General features: G+C 37.4%; 1 protein-coding gene across 1 annotated transcript in view; it reads right to left on the bottom strand.

Annotated features, from left to right (window-relative positions):
* DPYD (dihydropyrimidine dehydrogenase) overlaps window positions 1-20,255 on the bottom strand; it is a 1,113,082-nt gene that overhangs the window by 194,848 nt on the left and 897,979 nt on the right. The window contains exon 19 of the mRNA XM_036769110.1: window positions 7,737-7,879. Within this exon, the coding sequence (XP_036625005.1) occupies window positions 7,737-7,879 (143 nt within the window). The remainder of the gene's footprint in view (window positions 1-7,736; window positions 7,880-20,255) is intronic.

The following is a 20,255-nucleotide window of genomic DNA, read 5'->3' as shown; positions in this document are numbered from 1 at the left end:
CTGCTTGCGGTATTTTCTCCTTGAGTTTATAGCTCTGAAATTTGGCTATAATATTTCTTGGTGTTTTCAGTTTGGGATCTCTTTCAAGGGGTGATCGGTGAATTCTTTCAATGACTATTTTGCCCTCTGGTTCTAGGACCTCTGGGCAGTTGTCTTTGATAATTTCTTCGAAGATACTGTCAAGGCTCCTTTTTTCATCGTGGATTTCCGGTAGACCAATAACTCTCAAATTGTCTCTCCTGGATCTATTTTCCAGGTCAGTTCTTTTGCCAATCAGATATTTCACATTTTTTTCTATTTTTTCATTCTTTACGTTTTGTTTTATTACTTCTTGATGCCTCATAGATTCATTAGTTTCCACTTGCTCAAGTCTAATTTTAAATGAGTTAGTGTTTACATTTTGCTTTTGAGCCTCCATTTTCAATTGGTTGATTTCACCTCTCAGGGTGTCCTTTTCTCTCTCTAGATTCTGAATCTCCGTAGCCATTTCGCCAATCTTATTCTTTATGGACTTGATTTCATCAGTGGATTTTTTCTCCATTTTTTCCATATTTTCTTTTAGCTCCCTAATTTGGTTTTTAAAATCCTCCTTTAGCTCTTCCAGCAGTGCTTTTTGGGCTTGAGACCAGTTCATATTAGCTTTTGAGGTATCTGATATATCTACTGTGTCATTCCCGTTCTCCTCCATATCGATATTTTGATCCTGCCTGTCTCCATAAAAAGAATCTATTGTCCTTGGTTTTTTTGTATTCTTCTTCATGTTTGTTGTTTTCCCTTTTCCTGGCATTAGAACGAATTTCTATCTGTGGGTCTCAGGGCTTTCTGTCCCAGCTTATTTATTCTGGGGGTTGTGAGTTTAGAATTATAACCTTCAGTTTCCTGAGGTGTGGGGGAGGGGTCTGGCTCCCTGGCGTCTCACTCCCTATGGGTGCTCTCCAGCACTTGCTTTTCAGCAATGGTCTCAGCTGTTTGTTGTTTGAGCTGATGACTGGCGCTTCCCCTGGGGGAGCAAGATTACGTCTGGGCTCCTGGCGTTGGCCCCTGCCGACTCTTCCCCTCTGGGACTAATGAGCTTCTAGTATTTGTCCTGTGAGGCCCCACTACTCTCTCCTCTGTTTCAGTTCTCTTTTTTTTTTCCCCCGAGGAATTCTCTGGGTGAGGGGGGGGGAGGGATTAGAGCCTTTTACCTGGACATTGAGTCTTCCGGAAGTTCAAGAAGCCGAGTTCCTGGGTTTTGCAAGCGTCAGGACTGGGTGTTTTCACGGCCGGTGGCGTTGCGCTGCCTCTCGTTGCTCCCACAGACTGCCGTCCTGTGTTCGGAGGCCTGGGGATCTCTGCCGGTTTCGGGCGCCCAGCTTTCTCCCAGCCCGTCTCCCACGTGGATTTCCTGGCTGGCCGCTTCCGCCTTGGTCTGGAGCAGCTCCGCACCAAGCACTCTCCGAGCCTGCAGGTTCGTTCCTCCGGCCTTTCAAACTCTCCCGGCTCGGAAATTTGCCCCACGCAGACTGCTCGCGGTTTCTGACTCTCTCAAATCTGCTCAAATTCACTTTTTTATGGGAATCTGACAGACCTTGTGAGAGAGCTCCGGTAAGACGCTGCCTTCATGCGGCCATCTTGGCTCCGCCCCCCAGAGCCATTTTTTATAGTTTTTTTGGAGGGACTCGGCAGGGAGCTCACACTAGTCCCTGCTTTTCAGCCGCCATCTTGGCTCCACCCCCCCGAGCAGGGAGAGTCTTCAGCATTTGGTTCCATGTAGATATATTATAGTCGGATTACAGAAACAAGACGCTGATCACTGATTGATCAAGACACTGACTGGCTGGTACTATCTAAGCAAGCCTCAAGGCCCTCAGAAATTTGGTGATATTCCGCTTTTTTTTTCAGTGACATTCCCCTTCTTGTTCTGGCTCTAGCGGTGGCATCACTTCCGAGGTGCAGCTACATTGATTTTTGAGGTTCCCTCTGAGGCCAGGCAAAGATAACTCCAAAGGGCCAAGTCAGAAACTTCTCAAGGCCAAAATGGTAATCCACATTATATTCTAACACCCCAAAATAAATCCTTTTTTATATTCACAAAGAAGCTGACAATCACCCTCCTTACTCGTAAGCAACTGCCCGCGTAGTATGACTTTACTGGTACTAGGAATGATAAAAGCTAGCATTTATACAGCAATTTGTTTGCAAAGTGATTTATAAATATCTCATTTATAAATATTATCCTTACATCCACTCTGAGAGGTCAGCACTATTATTATCCTCATCTTAAAGATGGGTAGCTAGGAAGTGCGATGGATAGGGTGCCGGGTCTGCAGTCAGGAGGACTCATCTTCCTGAGTTTAAATCTGGCCTCAGACACTTACTAGCTGGGTAACTCTGGACAAGTCACTTCACCCTGTTTGCCTTAGTTCCTCTTCTGTAAAATGAGCTAGAGAATGAAATGACAAACCACCCCAGTGTCTTTGCCAAGAAAACTTCAAACGGGGTCATGAAGAGTCGGACGTGACTGAGAATGACTAAACAACAACAAAAAGATGGGGAAACTAAGGCAGAGAGTGGCTAAGTGACTTGCCCGTGGTCACACAGCTGATAAATTTCTTAGGCCACATCTGAATTTAGATCTTTCTTACTTCAGATCCCCTGTTCCTCCTAGTTGCCTGTGAGGGGCTAGGAAAAGCCAACACTGAAATTTTTCCTTTACTGACCTGAAATTCTGGACACATTACTGAGAAAATATGGATGAAGGGAATTCGCTTTCCAATCAATAGTAAGAAAGACATTGAAAGCTGCTATCATATCCATTCACTTAAACTAGGGGCAGGGGAAGGGAGGGAAAAGGAAAGGAAGGAAAGTGCAAAGGAGAAAGGGATATTTTTGTTGATTAAAAAATAAAATAAAAATTAAAAAAAAATAACCTTTATATGTCAGTTTTTCCTTATGTAAAAGACACCAAAATAACTTATAAGTATAATAAATTTTAGAGTTCTTCTGAAATTCCATGTCATGTTTCAAGTCACATAGGAAAATGTTTCATCAATTTTTAGTTCACTCATAACCTTAGTTGGTACCCAAATATCTCTCTACATTATGATGAATCATCTTCTTAGGTAGTCTTGACTCCTAATGGGTTTTGGTTTTTTTATGAATACTGAAACTATTCTTAGGAGATGAATATTTGCCAAGAAAATAGAGGAATATTCAAGATTGTTGTGTAAGCAACTGTAAAACATTCCAAAGGATGAGTTCCCAGAATGTTTGGGAAAATGGTAGTATTATCATCAAAATATTTTAAAGGTGGCCATTTAGAAGGAGATGATACACATTTGAACGAAGGGAATATATGAAGTTTGTTACAAATACAATTGCAGTAATTAATATCCAAAAGAACCTGGTGAGAATTCAGAAGAAAGAAACATAGAGGATAAAAAAATCAAATGTACTTGCAAGTCATAAAATCATAGAAATTAGAGTTAGTCCAGGGGTCTCTAATCATTTTATTCCATGCACCCCTATCAGTATTCTTTTTCTTAGTAGGTATGCTGTGAGGAAGATATTTAATTTTCTCAATGTCACCCCTAATTCTATTACTGTTATGGAATGGTGGTGGGGGTGGTTAGCTTCTATGGGATTAGGCTATAAGTGCCCAGTGGGACTTGGGCCTGACTTAGAAGGGGGAGGATGGGAATCTGCACAGCTGCAGGAGGAAGTATTGTTGGACATATTGAGCTATAATGGGTGGAGGAAGGGTAAGCATGATTGCTTTGGAGACAAGCCCCATGAATGGCTATTGCAATAAGGGTGTGATATGACCCGTCTTTCCACCCATTACCTGATTTATTAGGTACTCTTTGGGGTCAGTTCATGGTTCCTTTGAGTTTAAGACATAATGCCCAGGGGACCCTGACCCACACTTTGGAGACAACTGATCTAGTCCAACTAGATCATTTTACAGATGTGGAAAGTGAGGCCCAAGAGAAGGGCTGTATCATTTCTTTTTTTTTTAATATTTTTTTATTTTTAGTTTACCACACATGGTTCTACATAATTTTGAGTTCCAGATTTTCTCCCCCCCTTCCCCCCTCCCTCCCCAAGATGGCATGGAAGCTTATATAACTACCATGTATAACTTTGCATTGAATTACTAATGCTGTTAGTAAGTGGGAGCTCCAGGAAGTTGCTTCCCTTTCCAATGAACCATACTACCTCCAAGAGAAAAATTAATAAGTCTTGGTATTTTTCAGCCCAAGTAAGAGCAAATCTGAAATAATTTCATAACTGTTATCAAGCACAAGAGAACGATCAATTGTTGGAGATGGAAAGGAAAATGATCGATTGTTGAACTGAGGAAACTACTAAGAGGATATATGGTACATAAAGATTGGGTTCAGACCTCTGATTTCAATTGTGTAGGGAGTGCTCAATATAGAACTATCCCTCCACTGATGCATACTGGCAACCTATAATATATAGCCTTAGAGATTTTCCTAGGAGCACTAGGTGACTGAGTCCAACAAGTGACTTGACCATGACCACCTAAATGGTGGGAGTCACAATGATGGCTTCCTATCCACTATGCAGGGTTACCTTTCAGTTCCTGTTTTAAAGACTCTCTGTAACAACAATGTTGCTAGCAGCTGCTGTGGGGGGTGAAAGACCCAACAAGACCAGCAACAAGAGCACACAGAAGGGCTGCCAGCACAGGCTCTTTGATCTGCTTTTCTAAGTAAAGCAACCTTAAGGGGTTAACAATCTCACTTTAATCAAACACACATATGTCATTCACTTAGTTCAAGGGGGAAAGCCAGCACCCTGAACTTCAGAGCAAATACAAATAGAAATTACAAACAGAGACAATATAAACAGAGCCAACAATGCAAACCAGTCTATCCATACCAACACAGTTACCGGAGAAGCACCAACATCTGGATTTCTTCAAAGCTGGGGGTGGGGTCCTTAATGGCTACCCAGAGTCTCCACACCAACACTCTTTCAATGAGTGAGAATCCCAAACAAAACACTAACCTCAGAGTTACCCTTAGGACCAGAAGGCTTCATACCTAATCAGCAAAAGGATGTGGGCCTGGGGCTTAGCACCTAGCAAGATTTAATCAAAGGCATTTGATTACTTTAGCATTCTAAAAAAGAAAACAATAAAAAAGTCCCACCCTGCTTAACATTACACTCTCTGAAGATAGGATGTATTAAACCGAAGAATTGGTGTAAATAGTGTGGTATAGTAGATAAATTACTGACTTGGAATCAGAAAATATGGGTTTCAATTCTGCTTGTCAGCTGTCTGACCATGACTCAGTTACTTAATCTCTGTAATCCTTAGTTCCTTCAACTGTAAAATGGGGATAACAGTCCCTACCCTACTGGACCACTATAAGGTGTAAATGGGAGACTTTTTAAAGTGTCAGCAAACCTGAAAGAGCTAGCCAAATGTTAGTTATTATTTAACCAATTAGTTTCTGCAGGAGAGTGGACTAGATGACCCATGAAGAGAGACCTCTCCCAGGTCTAAAGTTCTTCAAAAGAACTGTCTACAAAAATGATTTATATGGGTTAATCTGGGGCTAGTTTTCTTCCATTACGTAATTGCCATGTGGGATTATTGCTTTTTTTCCCCTCTGTCAAGGTGAAAAACACATCTTCTGAAAAAGATTAGACTCTTATTTCAATTAATGTCCTTTGGATTTGGGTATTAATCTTTATACCTAGTAGAGAGAGTATAATCATTCAAAGGGCCTAGCAGGTGTCCATTTAATTCCTCCTATTTGCTTATAAACAGCATGTGTCACACTGGGATCAAGAGGCCTTTCAAAAATTAAAACCTTCTTGAAAGTAACCTTCCATTAAAATAATTTAAAATAATGTAATATTTGACACAGATAATTAGAACTTTATTGACTATATGCTAAAATCATATTTTCTCATATATCACCTCATGATTATAGAATTGCTATTTTTACCTATATACTTACATATTGCTCTTAAACGTGTAAATGAAACACTCATTAAATCTGGGAACTAGGAAATTCCATAGTGGAAGAAAAAAAATGATCCATTTTAACTCTGGATAAGAGAAACTGCTCTGATGTCCTTTTATTTTTTAAACTTCTGTTGGCATATATTTCATGTACCATATTGGAACTTTGAAGTTACTAATGATGGGGATTTAAAAAAAAAGGTCACCGTATAAATTGTTACTATAAACCCAAGGGAAATTTTAAACATAGAACTTTGAATGCAAAATATTCACCTCTTGAAGACACCCCTCAAAAAGAGCCACCAGCACAACATTTCAGCTTGTGAATTTTATGATTCTCTGAAAAGCACCCCAAACTCAACGGGTCCAAAACTTAACTCACTGCCTTCTCCCACAAGACAACTATCCCCTACTTCTCTTCTTCTGTTAATGGTACCACTATTCTCCTGGTCATTCTAATTCATTACCCCAGAACCATTTTTATTTCTTCCTCACTGCCCAAAATTGCCAAGTCCCATTGATTCTGCCTCTGCAATATCTTTTATATTCATCCCCTCTACCTTTGACCCCGATATAGCAATACTAGGTCAGCTTATCATTCCTTCTGACACAGACTATTATAATAGCCTCTGAACCAGGCTCCCTGCATTCAGTCCAGCCCTTCTCTAATCCATCCTTCAATATGCTCCTAGAATAATCTTCCAAAGGGACCACTATGATCTACTCAGAAACCTTCTATGGATCTCCATTGATTATCAAATAACAGTACAAGCACTTAGGTTGGGTTCCCCTATTAGAACATAAGTACCTTGAGAACAGGGATTCTCTCTTTTACATTTGTATCCTCAGTGATTGGCACAGTGCCTAACACATAGTAGATGCTTAATAAATGTGTACTGGCTGACTTACTAAGGAGAAACAATTATTGAAATAACAAATTTGCATGGTGGCCAACCACACTGGTGAGTCATTATTTAGAGCTCATCATTTACTTAAAAATGCTATCATTTTCCTCCAGTCTTTTCCTCAATGAGCTAGACCTTTCCATTTCTTTCAACAAATTCTCATGTGGCACAAAATTTCCCTTTCTTGGTTGCTTTTTCCAATTTATCAAGGCCTTGTTTTGATTTTTTTTTAATGCAGAGCCCAGAACTAAATACAACAAACCACAACTTTAGGTAAATCACTAAAAAGCCTTGAGTCTCAGTTTGGTTATCTGTAAAATGAGGGGATTGAAATAGAAACCCCTGAATTTCCTTCCATTTCTACATCTCAGTGTTGTGAGGTTAAAATGAGATATTTGTGAAATATTTTGCAAATTTTCAAGCATTACATAGATTCTAGATGATGATGTTATCTGTCATCCTATGTGGGTTGACAGGTTGAAGCACAGAAAGTCTATGACCTCCTTATTCTTAACATTACAGCTTTTGCTTTAATCATAATCACACCACTACCATAGTTGTCCCTCCTTTTATTCCATTCCTTTTCAAGGCATTCCACTGATAACTTATACGTATTTCTGGGTGTCCTGTTTTCCCCTTCAATTTTGTAAGCCTCCATAAGGAGGAGCCATATTTCTTGGAACCCTATGTCCATCCCTCAGCACCTTAAGTCCTGCCACTCAGCCGGCAAAGACATCTGGTTTCACACTGCTGACCCTGTTGTCATTGAATGAGACTTAAAAACCATAGCACCACAGCACAAGAACAACAGCATGGGCACCATCAACAAAACCCAATAACTCTACCTGTAGAACAGAAGCTCCACTGTGTAGAAACTGCAGGCCACTTTCAGCAGAGTCAATTCCCCCAGTGGCTAAAATGGGAAATCCGGGCAAGGCTCTGGCAATGGCTGTTACAGCTCGCAAGACTATGGGTCTAATTGCAGTCCCTATGGGAAGGAAGAATAACCAAGGGTTAGTACAGTGAGCATTTCTACACATCACTTGAGGTTGATTATCATGTGATGGCAGTGTTGTACTAGACAAAATTCAAATGTGGGTTATCTGTATTTAAAACATACATATATATGCATATTATCTGAATATTCCTATGTTTCCAAGTATGTTAATTTGTAAATGGATGTGGATCTATTTTTAACGAAGCTGACGCTATTCTTATTGCATGGAGGAGTGTTATGCAAGTGGGTGTAATAACCCTGAAACTGCAGCTTGAAACATTTCCCTCTTGCATTTGAGATATAGTAATGTGTAAGAAATTGGATGGAACATTTAAGCATCTGTTTAAAAAAGAACAAGGAACAGCAGATTTAGAAAAAGAAAACAATTACATACAGTACATAAATAGACACACAGCTCTGTTATGTTTCCACAAAGTATAAGGCAGCTGGTGTGAACAGAGATATTGTGCAAACAAACAAGGTGCTGATGGACTTACACATTCCATATTGCTTTTTACATCTATTTCTCCTAGTCTGATTAAAGATAGTGGGTCTGATCTTGTTTTTCCTATATTAAGGAAGTTGGGTGAAATTATGTAACCTAAAAAGCGCATCTCCGAGTTCAAAGTGCTTCATATGCATTAGCTCCTTTGATCCACAACAACCGTGTAAGGTTGGCACTGAAGGTATCTCCAAGGCTTAGCATAGGGCCCATAGAAGATGCTTAATAGTGGCTCTACCATCATCAATATAAAATCTTCTTGTAGAAATATTGATGGTTCTTTACCATTATTATCTATTGTTTGTCAGTAATAGCCATTTTTCTCAATTTAATATCATCTTCTTTCAGATATCTTGAGGACCTGTCCTTCAAAACTCATAAAATTATGTCATCTTCACCATAGGTCTCCTCTAGATAAACTTTACCTTGTTTAGTTCTTCCAATTTTTGTTTTCTTCCTTTCCAATTTTATTTCTTAGGCAACTTACCGGAGACTTCAATGTGAAAGGAGCCCAGAAAACAATATATACCATGATGTAACAACAATGCTGCTTGCAGTTGCAGTAAAATACTCCCCAAAAGCATTTGATCTGTTACAATGTATGTCTACAAGAGAATCCAAATGGGGGACAGATCCCCTATAAATGGCAAAGGTCGACAAATGTTGGAATGTAAGTTCCTTGAGGCAGTGACTATTCAATTGTTGTATGTCTCACCAATTCCTAGTTCAGTGCCTCACACTTATTATGTGCCTAATAGATATTTGTTGACTTACTGATTGCAGATGACATTGTTCTGACTGCATCCGTGTTAAAGAGCTTCTTAAAGGACCTTCATAATCACTCAAAATCATTTAGTGTAACTATACACATAGGTAGAGCTAAGTGGGCAAAGAAAGCCCATTTTCAGTATTAGGACAGGGAGATACAGAGATGACTCATAGGACTAGTTCATCAGCACATTTATCCTCGACATGCATGGCAAGTGGACAACATCTAGGCCAAGAATTGAGTAAGAGGAAGACTGAACTTGAAAAACACCACAGTACTTTCAATGATACCAAAATTCTTGAGCAAAAACCCCAACATTTTAAACATCAGTATTCTGTTGGTGATGTTACATGGCATTCAGTCCTGTAACATGAGTTTCCTACAAATCAAAATTATGGGTTACCAAAAGCTGCCTAATGAATACATACAATGAGATGCAGAAAATTACCAAAAATTAACTGTTTACAAAACGTAGAATAAAAGAGGTTATCAAAGACATATACAACAGGAAAAGGCAATTGGTCCAGTGATGCAGGGAGAATAAGAATAAAGAAGAATAATCCACATAATGCACTGGAACCTAGGTGATATCACCAGATCTAGAGAGAGATTCCTCCAGTATATTGGGTAGACTATGGAGAATTTATGGGAAAACATGGACAGGAGTTGGAAGGATTTGCACAATTGGAGGATGTATTTTTATGAATGAGATCAAAAATGCTATAAATTTAAAACATTTAAGGCTTACAATACATTTTTCTAATACCACATTTCACCAGAAAATCATCACAGATTTTATGCCATTTTTTTTTGACAAAAAGTGTGGTGTGACCAGTATGTGAAGCTTTAAAAAAATTGTGCTGGTATTACTTGAAAACCATTATTGCTAAACTCTCTTTGGGGCAAGATTAGGATGCACAGAATACTTGTGAATATGTGTTAAAATTGAATAATAACAATACTCGTGTGCTGGAATTCTAGGCTCACAATATGTGAGAGATATATACATATCCATATGCCACTGGTGAATATATTGCTGCTGTGTTTATCTTTTAAGCAGTGTGTCGAACATAATTATACCACGTGATGATTACGTGATGAAAGGTTATAAACTAAATTTTTGGACTGAAAAAAACAGGGTGCGACAGTTGTGTGGTGGCAACGATTATGTGGTGAAATATGGTATGAAGTTTTTGATTCAGGTAGAGTATTAACAGCAGCTTGTTGATGGAGTGGATAGAGCACCAGGCTTGCAGTCAGGAAGACTCATCTTCCTGAGTTCAAATCTGGCCTCAGACACTTATTGGTTGTGGGCAAGTTACTTAACCCTATTTTCCTCACTTTCTTCATCTGTAAAATAAGCTGGAGAAGGAAATGGGGTCCTGAAGAGTTGGACACAACTGAACAACAACAAAGAATATTAACATCCCCATCTTACAGACAATGAATTCCATACTCTCATCATCATACTCTTGATTCAATGTTTTAGATCTAAGATATTAAAACGGGACCAAAGTGGCACTTAACCCTCAATTATGAGGCTTTGCTTCAGAATATCTGCAAGTGCTTTCTTTTCTTTTTTCTTATTATGTCAAGCATACAGAAGCATCAACCAATTTAACTTGGTAAATAGGGGCTAAGTGAATTTATTGGCACATTAAATAAAGGACATTTAAAATCCTAGGGTGGAAAGATATGTAAATAGAAAGGATATTGTTTTAAACCAAACCCACAATTTAAATATTCTATAGACATTTAGTGATTTATGCTTATTACTACTGACATTGTCAACCCATATAAGAAGGGGCTTACCTATATAAATATGTACTTTATAATAACAAAAGAGTATTGGGATTTTTTTTTCTTATTTAGCTGGCCCCAGAGAATAAAGGAAATATGAGCTAAGGAGCTTAATAATTTATTTCTTACTGCACTATTAGAAGACTATCATTAACACTAAGGGGTAAAATTTCAAAGTGGTACACAGGGATTTGGCTGCACATTCCAATTGATATTAATGGACATCAAATGGCAAAATCCCAGAACATAGCTTTGAAAATTTAACCAGTTTTCTTGAAAGGGCAATAGTACTACATAGGTGTTAAAAAATAACACCAGTATACTCTAAATGTCATTTGAAGATGTTCAATTAGGCCAATAAGACATTTTCTGTTACATGGGTTGCTTCCTTTTCTAAAACTTTTTCTGTTCATGTAATGAAAAAGGAAAAGAAAAAACCTCTTTACAGCAATAAAGGTGTCTTTCCTTACATTAAGAGTAATTACATTCTTGGAGAAAATGTGGCTTAAAAATGAAATAATGGGACCTATTGTCGTGATGCAATAGTAAATTCTGTTTTTATTTCCATTATAAACCCCATTTCATTGGATTTCTTTAGAACTCAGTTGATTTAATGTGAAATTTACTCTACCTGTTCTTAGCTTTGTTATGTAATGGGTTTTGAAAATGACTTTCATCTACCATGAAGGGTTTCTGGAAAGGGATTGAAGGTATAGAAAAGTATCTGCCTAAATTGTTATATTTGAAATTCATTTCAGGGCAAAGTGATAGGAAAGAAAGGGGAAAAATGAAATGCCCAACAAAGAAACAAAACTTCTGGCTAAAGGAAAATATATTAACCAATACTGATCAGGATTGTATTGTCAATTAAAATACATGAACTATGGGTGGTATGTGCTTATGTTTTTATGTGTCTTGACAGAGCTTTAAAACAAAGAACCCACTTACGACATGATTGGTGATTCTACTAATGACACAATTGGTTTTAGAATAGAGACAGGTAAGGCAGGAATATATTTGACAGACTAATGAGATATGAATTTTGACCCAATTATTTCAAGAAAAAAATAAACTAAAAGTTATATTAGTAAGATTAACTAACAGGCAATTTAACAAATTAATTTAAGGCATGTCTGTGTAATGACCAGATTGAATCAGAATAGTAATATCCAATTAGATCCATTTAATATCTGAATGTGGTATCCTTCAGGGAAAGTTAGAATATTCTTGAGCCTACAGACCATAATAACAAAATCTATGCTTTAGAAAGAGATTAAACTTGGAATTTTGTTTTTTCTATTTGATGGTTGCTAGGCATGTTGGTTTGTGTTAGCCTGGTCTGTCCTGGGCAGACAAGAGAAAATAACTATCCAATTAGAAATTTGTCTGTATCCAAGCTGCCTGCCCTATAAACACACAACCTAAAATGAAAAGCTGACCCCTGAATTCACAGTTCTTCCTTGATGTACTGTAGATAACATTTTAATTGCCTTGTGTCATGTAAAACTATTTTAGAATGTTTAAAAAAATCTCATAATTCCAGAAACTGTTTTCTCAAGAAACTATATTGTTCCAGTTAAATAATTAAGGGCCTGATTACATTTTAACATTCCATTATTATCAAAATAGTGACAATTTGGTTTTTCAGGCTTTACCTATATATGCAATATTTAATGTCAATATCTAAATCAGAAAGAACATGAGGTATGACAAGGCTGGGACTATTTCATTTTATCTTTATACCCCCAAAGTTAATAAATACTCTTTGAGCAAAGGAATGAAAAAACTGACTCATTCAATTTGCTTATGTATTAGCAAATCCTAGGAAGCCTTTTCTTAAGGAATAGAGGGGCTGTGATATTTGTGGGTGGATATAATATCTACACACACTTATAGAATCACAGATCCTTGACAAATTGAAGTAAGTCGGCATTCTGTATGATGGCGTTTGTATGTGATGTGATAAATTCCATTGGATGATAATGGTAACGGTGACTATGATTGTGATTTTCATTCCCTAATAATTTATAGCCATCAGAAATGTCCCCTGTATGCTTTCCTTATTCTTTTTTTCTCACTTAACACTACTTATCCAGCAGTTTCAAGTTTGGGATGGAATAGTTTATTAGATTTCCAAGGCAAGAAACTGCAGAAAAAAATAACAGTGCTTCTAAAAATCTAGTTCCCTAAGGATCAAAAGCTCTAAATACTAAACAAAAGAATGGTCACAGGTTTTATTACAAAAAAAAAGGCCAAAACCTAATGGTAATGGTAAAATGGAGGCAGACTATTATCTTGCATGACTAAATTATGTTCAGTTACAAGAGAAGTTTTTCATAGACAAAATAGTCAATGTGGAACACTAGCCAATTTTGGGTAACTAGAAGTCTGAATAATTGAGGTTTAGTCCTATTTATTTTGGCCATATCATTTGACTCTTAGGACTGCTACTATTGCACAATTAATTGCTAGAACTAAGTCCACAATAAACTCCCTGGTAATAGCTATAGCTGGCAATAAAACAGAAATTGGGTTATAATCCTCACTTGTGTTCACTGTGTATACAGAAAGAAAATGTCGTTTTAATTTGCTTACATTAATTATAAAACAATGAATTAAGTGGATAATAAATTCATTAGAATGTGAACTGTGGAATATATAACTGTTCTGTTGTAGATTTAATGTTACAGAGAAGAAAATGTAAATGGTAATAAACCAGAAATTTCAAAGATTTAGGTGAACAGAATACAATATTAAAGAGAGCCCCAAATTAAATGCAGCATATGTATATTTTAACAAAGCAAACAAATAATTTAAGAGATGGAGCTATTATACTGATAACTACATTGGAATCAAAACTCTTTTGAGCATGCCTTTTCCCATACTGATTGTCATAAATAATAATAATATGAGCTCCCATTTAGATCATGTTTTATGATTTCAAAGTGCATCACATCAGTTATAGCTTTCGGTTTTAATAAAAGCAAACATGAGATGATAATAATAACAATACCTAACATGTATATAACATCTTGAGGTATGCAAAGCCCATGTGATCTCATTTGTTCCTGAAAACAACTCTGAGATACGTGCCGTCATCACTCTCATTTTACAGGTCGGTAAACTGAGCCAAAGAGAGGTTAAGCCACCTTTATGGGCCCACAACTAGTAAGTATTTTGAGGCAGGGTGTGAATTCAGTGCTTCTTGACCTCAAATCCAGTGTTCCCTCTTACAGGTTGTTATGGTTTGTCCTTCATTCTCGAAGAGGACCATGACATCAGGGAGATGAAGACACGACTTGCAATTTAATTTAATTTGAATGAGGTAGGGCTGTGCAAAGTCACCAGTCGCACTTTCTCCTCCAGAGTCCCCTGGGACCAGTGGCCAGATACGGATCAGGATGACTGCAGTGGGAGACCTTGGCCTCTATTAGGCCACCGGCTGCCTGAGACCACACGAGAAAATTGGTTTATTTTCACCACAAAAACTGAAATCCTAAGTGTATCCAGAATTTTATCTACCCTGAGAAGCAACACGAGATAATAATAAAGTAATGAGTAACTTTTATATGGCGCTAGTGATATTCCAGGCACTGTGCTGGGCACTTTGCAATGATTATTTCATCTGTTCCTTACAACAACCCTGGGATTGTAGGTGCAATTATTATCCTCAGTTTATAAATGAGGAAACTGAAACAAGCAGAGATTAGAGAGTAGAAAATGCACTGGACTTGGGAGCCAGGAAGGATGAGGTTTTGAGTCTTATCTACCTTCAAAGTGGTGTGACCACGGAGCAAATCACTTAGCCTTGCTAAACCTTCATTTCTTCATCTGAAAGAGGGAGGTTGTATAGCCTTCTCAGGGCTGTCCTAAAAGGTTCAAATGAGATAACACGGGAAGTGCTTTGCCAACTTTTAAGTGCTATATAAATATAAGTCATTACTATTCAGAAATAAGCAACATGGTATAGTATGTAAACAGTTGGCCTTGAAGTCAGAAAGTCCTGGGTCTGACACATTTTTGCTGCGTGACCCTGTCTCTTAAGCCAGTCACAACCTCAGTGCCCAGGGCAATGAGCTGAAATCATAAAGGTTAAAAGGTTGGGATAGGGATTAGAAGATGAAAATGAAGATGAAATAGAAAAAAAAAACTAGAACAAACTTTTTTTTCTCCCATTTTTTCAGGGTATAATTTTTCCTCCAAAAATAAAAGAAAACCTTAAAAAAAATTTTTCAGAAAAAATTCCCTTAAATTCTTAAAGTATCTGTTCTGCCCTTTCATACCCGTAAGTCAGTTAAAATCTTGTGTTCTAAATATATTGTGTATATGTGCATGTATACATATGTATATATGCACATATACAGACATATATACATATATGTACATACACATACTCCCATGTCTATAAACACATACAAATTGAATCTATGAATTGTGTGGACATTCCCTCTAAGGATACAAATTGCAGCACAACTATACTGGCCCATTCTGTGCCATTCTTGTCCAAGTTCTGCCATAAACAGAACCACTGGTGGTATAGACAGACTGGAGGCACTTCTCATGTTCTCTTGAGATAAGGATGCCTCTGGAGTAAGCGGGCTGTCCATCATTCACCCCTCATCTTGACATATTGACCAGTCTGCCTTCTATTTTTCCTTTTTTTGAGGGAGGAAGGCAAGGCAATTGGGGTTAAGTGACTTGCCCAAGGTCACACAGCTAGTAAATGTGTCAAGCATCTGTCGGTGGATTTGAACTCAGGTCCTCCTGACTCCAGGGCCGGTGCTCTACTCACTGTGCCACCTAGCTGCCCCAGGATCATCTATATTTCTGATGGCATTATGAATGTGGCTTCTTTTGCACAATTAATTCCATGTTTACAACTTGCTAAGGAATGTTCTTGCCTACTGTGTGACTCTCCACTGCCCTTTGGGTGACTGTTTTGCATATAGTAGGTGATCTGTTGAATTTAAATAAATTCTCAACATATGTTTATGAGGCAGGATGTATTTTCTCCATTCTACGTCTGTTTAAGACATTTTGAATTTTAAAATAAGATCTATAATGTTCAAGGTAAACAGAGGAATATTTTTTTAAAGGATACTGCCAGGTGCTTCTAATGTTAGCAAAAGGGAATATGGCAAAGAAAACACCCTACTATGTTGTGAAGATATTGTCAGAGATAGATAGAGGGCTCTGAATTTCAATGTCTATGTGCACCTTTGCTTGGGGAAATCAGATGCAGTTTTTCATTGGCTTAGGAGAACTGATTTGAGAAGGACATGCTAAAAGTAAAAAAAAAAGGAGGATTATTATACATTCACATTAATAATAACTGATTCATCCAACACTTCACTTGCATTATCTCATTTGAACCTGGGAAGGAGCTATTATAGGCATTAAAACCCTATTTCACAACCGAGGAAATTGTGGCTTACTCATAGACACACTGTTAATGTCACAGATGGGATTTCAAGCCCAGCACTCTAGGACTGTATATTCACAGACAATAGGAATAGAGTTGGCCAGAGAACAACACAACTCTCTGTATTGGAGAGTTTGAAAAATCAGTCTCCGAACCACTCTAAAATTATGTTTCTCCCAGCCAGAATTATTCTGGATCTATGAGATTAGACTGGTTTTGTTTGTAAATGATACCTGAGATATATTATGGATAAAATGGTAGAGGAATGCCAAACTTTAAATAGGAAGATATACACAAGACTTAGTTTTAGTGGGAGATAATTAAATTATACTTGATTCCACTTTGTAATTTGCTCCATATTGTATATCATATGTTTTGAAATAAGGATTAGTGTTTATTCTGTATAGATATTTTAATTTTTTAAATTACATTTCTATAGAAAAACAAAAAGATAATGCATTATATTCTTGATCTTCTCTAGTTAGCATAATTAACAGGTCAAACTAACCTAGAGAAGCTTTACTGGGTGGTAGCCCAAAGTGCAGATCTGTTGTTTAAGAGGAACAAATCCAATTCACCAAACTTAGCTTTTTTACAAGTCCATCTGATTCTGTGAAATAAATATCACACTTCTTTCCTACCAAAGGAAGGGATCAGACTCTCTGTGGATAACAGAATGCTAGACCTGGAGTTAGGAAGACCAGATATCTATTCTGGCCTCACACGCTTACTAGCTGTGTGACCCTGGGCAAGTCACTTAACTGTTGTGGGCTTCAGCTTCCTCATCTGTAAAATAAATAGCATTACCTCCTAGAGTTGCTATGAGGATTGAATGAGATAATATCTGTAAAGTGTTTTGCAAAACTTAAAGCATTATATAAAAACTATCAGTGTTACTGCTGTCCATTTGTGTATGGCAGAGGTGTTTGACTTGTTGTCAAGAGATCGGAATTCAAATCCTTTCTTCGACATTGGTTAGTTGTGATACCGTGGGTAAGTGATAACCTCTCTGAGCCTCAGGATCATCTTCGGTAAAGTAGAGTTGATAATACATGTCTGTCCTACCTCTCGAACAGGGTTGTTTCGAGACTAAAAGGAGATGATGAATGTAAGGTGTTTCACAAACTTTAAATGACGAACATATACAAATGTCTATTTTCATTATCATTATCTTATGATGACTTTTCCACGGAAAGTAAAATAAGTTCTAAAACAGTCTGCTTGCAAAACAACACTAAAGGCATGTTAAATGGCAAATTCTACACTAGAGTGACAAGAAAGTCAGTAAGGAAAATCTATCAAGCAAAGCTTAAAACCTTGTTAAAGTCTGCACATCTCTACAGAGCAACTAAGTATGATGGGGATTTTGGGGGATGAGGCCATAATGTGAATATAAAATTAATAATGATAATAATAGCTAGCATTTTATTTCCCTAGAACATTAAGATTTGCAAAGCACTTTCCATAAATTATTTCATCGTTTTATTTTTCCCTATAACCTTGTATTATGTAAAGTTTTTCAAAACTTGTAAAATCTTTCTGTAACTGAGAGTTTGAAAAATCAGTCCCTGAACCCCTCTAAAATTATGTTTCTCCCAGTCTAGAATTATTCTGGATCTATTAGATTAGACCTGTTTTGTTTGTCCCATACGGTAGACCTCAGATTGAGAGATGGAAGTTCTTGATTTTGGCTTGATCTGAGGAAATTCTTAACAATTAAAGTTATCCAATATTGAAATGGGTTGCCTGGAGTGATCCTTCTAAAAGATCTTCCAGCAAAGATTGATAACTTCTTGTCACTGATGGTGTAGAAAAGATTCCTGTTTGAGAAAATGTAGGACTAAATGACTTCTGAGGTTGTTTCTAACTGTTAAGATTCTGTAATTCTGTTTCAATAGGCCCGGCTCCTCTCCCTGATTTTATCTTTATTAAAAGCTTTTATAACTTACTCACATAGTACTTCAGTACTGAGATAATAGATTCCTACTAAGGTTGCTACACTGTCATCAGTGATGAGACTAGATCACTATAAAAACACCAAAAGCTGTGATTTCATGTTTCCCAGTTTTATTTTCTCCTCACATATTTTTCACAGTGTTTAGTCATCCCTCTTCCTCTTCCATAATATTTTTCAAATGAACTTGTACTCTAAATCTTTATTGCCCTGGAATATCACATCTCTCTTTTCAGTGAAGAGACTAAATTTTTGTAGTGTCGGTCAGTTTCCCAGCCATTTTGGCTTTCTTATAGTGGCAACTGTTTTGTATTTGGTATTTTCTATGAAATGGTGGTAATGCTTTTTCTTTTGTTCATCTCACTTTTCAGAGACCGTGGTTCAGTCGTTTTTTGGTCGTGTCTGTCTCTTTGTGACCCCATTTGGGGTTTTCTTGGCAAAGATACTGGAGAGGTTTGCCTTCTCCAGCTTATTTTACAGATGAGGAAACTGAGGCCCACAGAATTAAGTGGCTGGCCCAGAGTCACACGGCTAGTAAGTGTCTGAGGCCAAATTTGAAGTCAGGAAGGTAAGTTTTCCTGACTCCAGGACCAGCACTCTATCTGCTGCACTACCTAGTTGTCTAGAGTATATTTAAACAGTTTGGGTTGGTGCTGTGATAAATGCATGTAATGTTTTCACATACATACTCTTTTTGTCTTAATTTGATATTGAACTTTGTTCTAACAACTGGAAACTACTGAAACAGACTGAAACAATTCCCTATAACCAGCTGTTTTCTGTAAGTTAGAATCCATATAGGGTTTTTGGTTTGTTTTTAATGGAATCATTCTTTGCTCATTAAGTACAGTTCCTTCTAGCTCAGCTTGAAGAAAGTACCCCTGACACGCAGGCAAAAGTCTAGAAGGCTTTAACACCTTTGATTTTAGATCCTAAAGAGCCTGTGTTTCCTAATATAGTTTTTCTCTCTTGTTATGAGGACCACTTTCATGCTGAAGTCAGTGAACAGCAGAGCATATCTTGATTTTATCTGGAACATTTCATCAAACTTTTCATAGAATTTCTCCCTCTTCATCCTCTGCTTTAACATCAATATCTTATCACATCAGATTCGATCATTTTCTTGGTGTATGTTGCTTATGTTCATTGTGAGCTCTATAAGGTGATGATAAGGTTTCCCTTAAATGCATTATGAAATTAATCGTGCCAGGTCTCGTGTTTATCTTTTCTGAGAGACCTAGCTTTCCATTTCACTACGATTTCTTCATATCTTCTGTTTTTATTTATAATGAAAACATCAATATTGATATGGTTCACTTCTAACAGACTATTCATTGGCCATTAGACAGATTTTGCATTAAATCTACCCACAGCTAAATCCAAATTTCTAAGTGGTCTATACCTCTCTACTACCCCAGTATCTTGATGGATCTCTAAGCTTTTCAATATGGATACTACTTCCGATGGAGCAGACCAAATTCCATTATTACCCTCTCATCCAGCAATATCAAAATATCCAAATCCCAGGAATTATTCCACTGTATTCTGAAGAATAGATATTGAGTATTACGTTCAATTGAGGAGCTAGGTGGTGCTGTGGATAGAGTACCAGGCCTGGATTCTGAAAGACTCATCTTTCTTAGTTCAAATCTGGCTTTAGACACTTACTAGCTGTGTGACCCTGGGCAAGTTACTTAACCCTGTTTGCCTCAGTTTTCTCATCTGTAAAATGAGCTGGAGAAGGAAATGGTGAACTACTCCAACCCCAAATTGGGTCACAAATAGTCAGACGTAACTGAACAACAACAAAAATTATGTTCAATTTTGTGTGAAATATTTTAAATAGACATTAGCCAATTAAAGTGTGTTTAGACCAGGATGGTTTGAGAAAATATAGTGATACAAGAAATGGCTGTAGAA

Source organism: Trichosurus vulpecula, chromosome 7 (genome assembly GCF_011100635.1).
Source record: "Trichosurus vulpecula isolate mTriVul1 chromosome 7, mTriVul1.pri, whole genome shotgun sequence".
NCBI lineage: Eukaryota > Metazoa > Chordata > Mammalia > Diprotodontia > Phalangeridae > Trichosurus > Trichosurus vulpecula.
The sequence above is the reverse complement of the archived record's forward strand: the minus strand, read 5'-3'. Positions and strand labels throughout refer to the sequence as shown.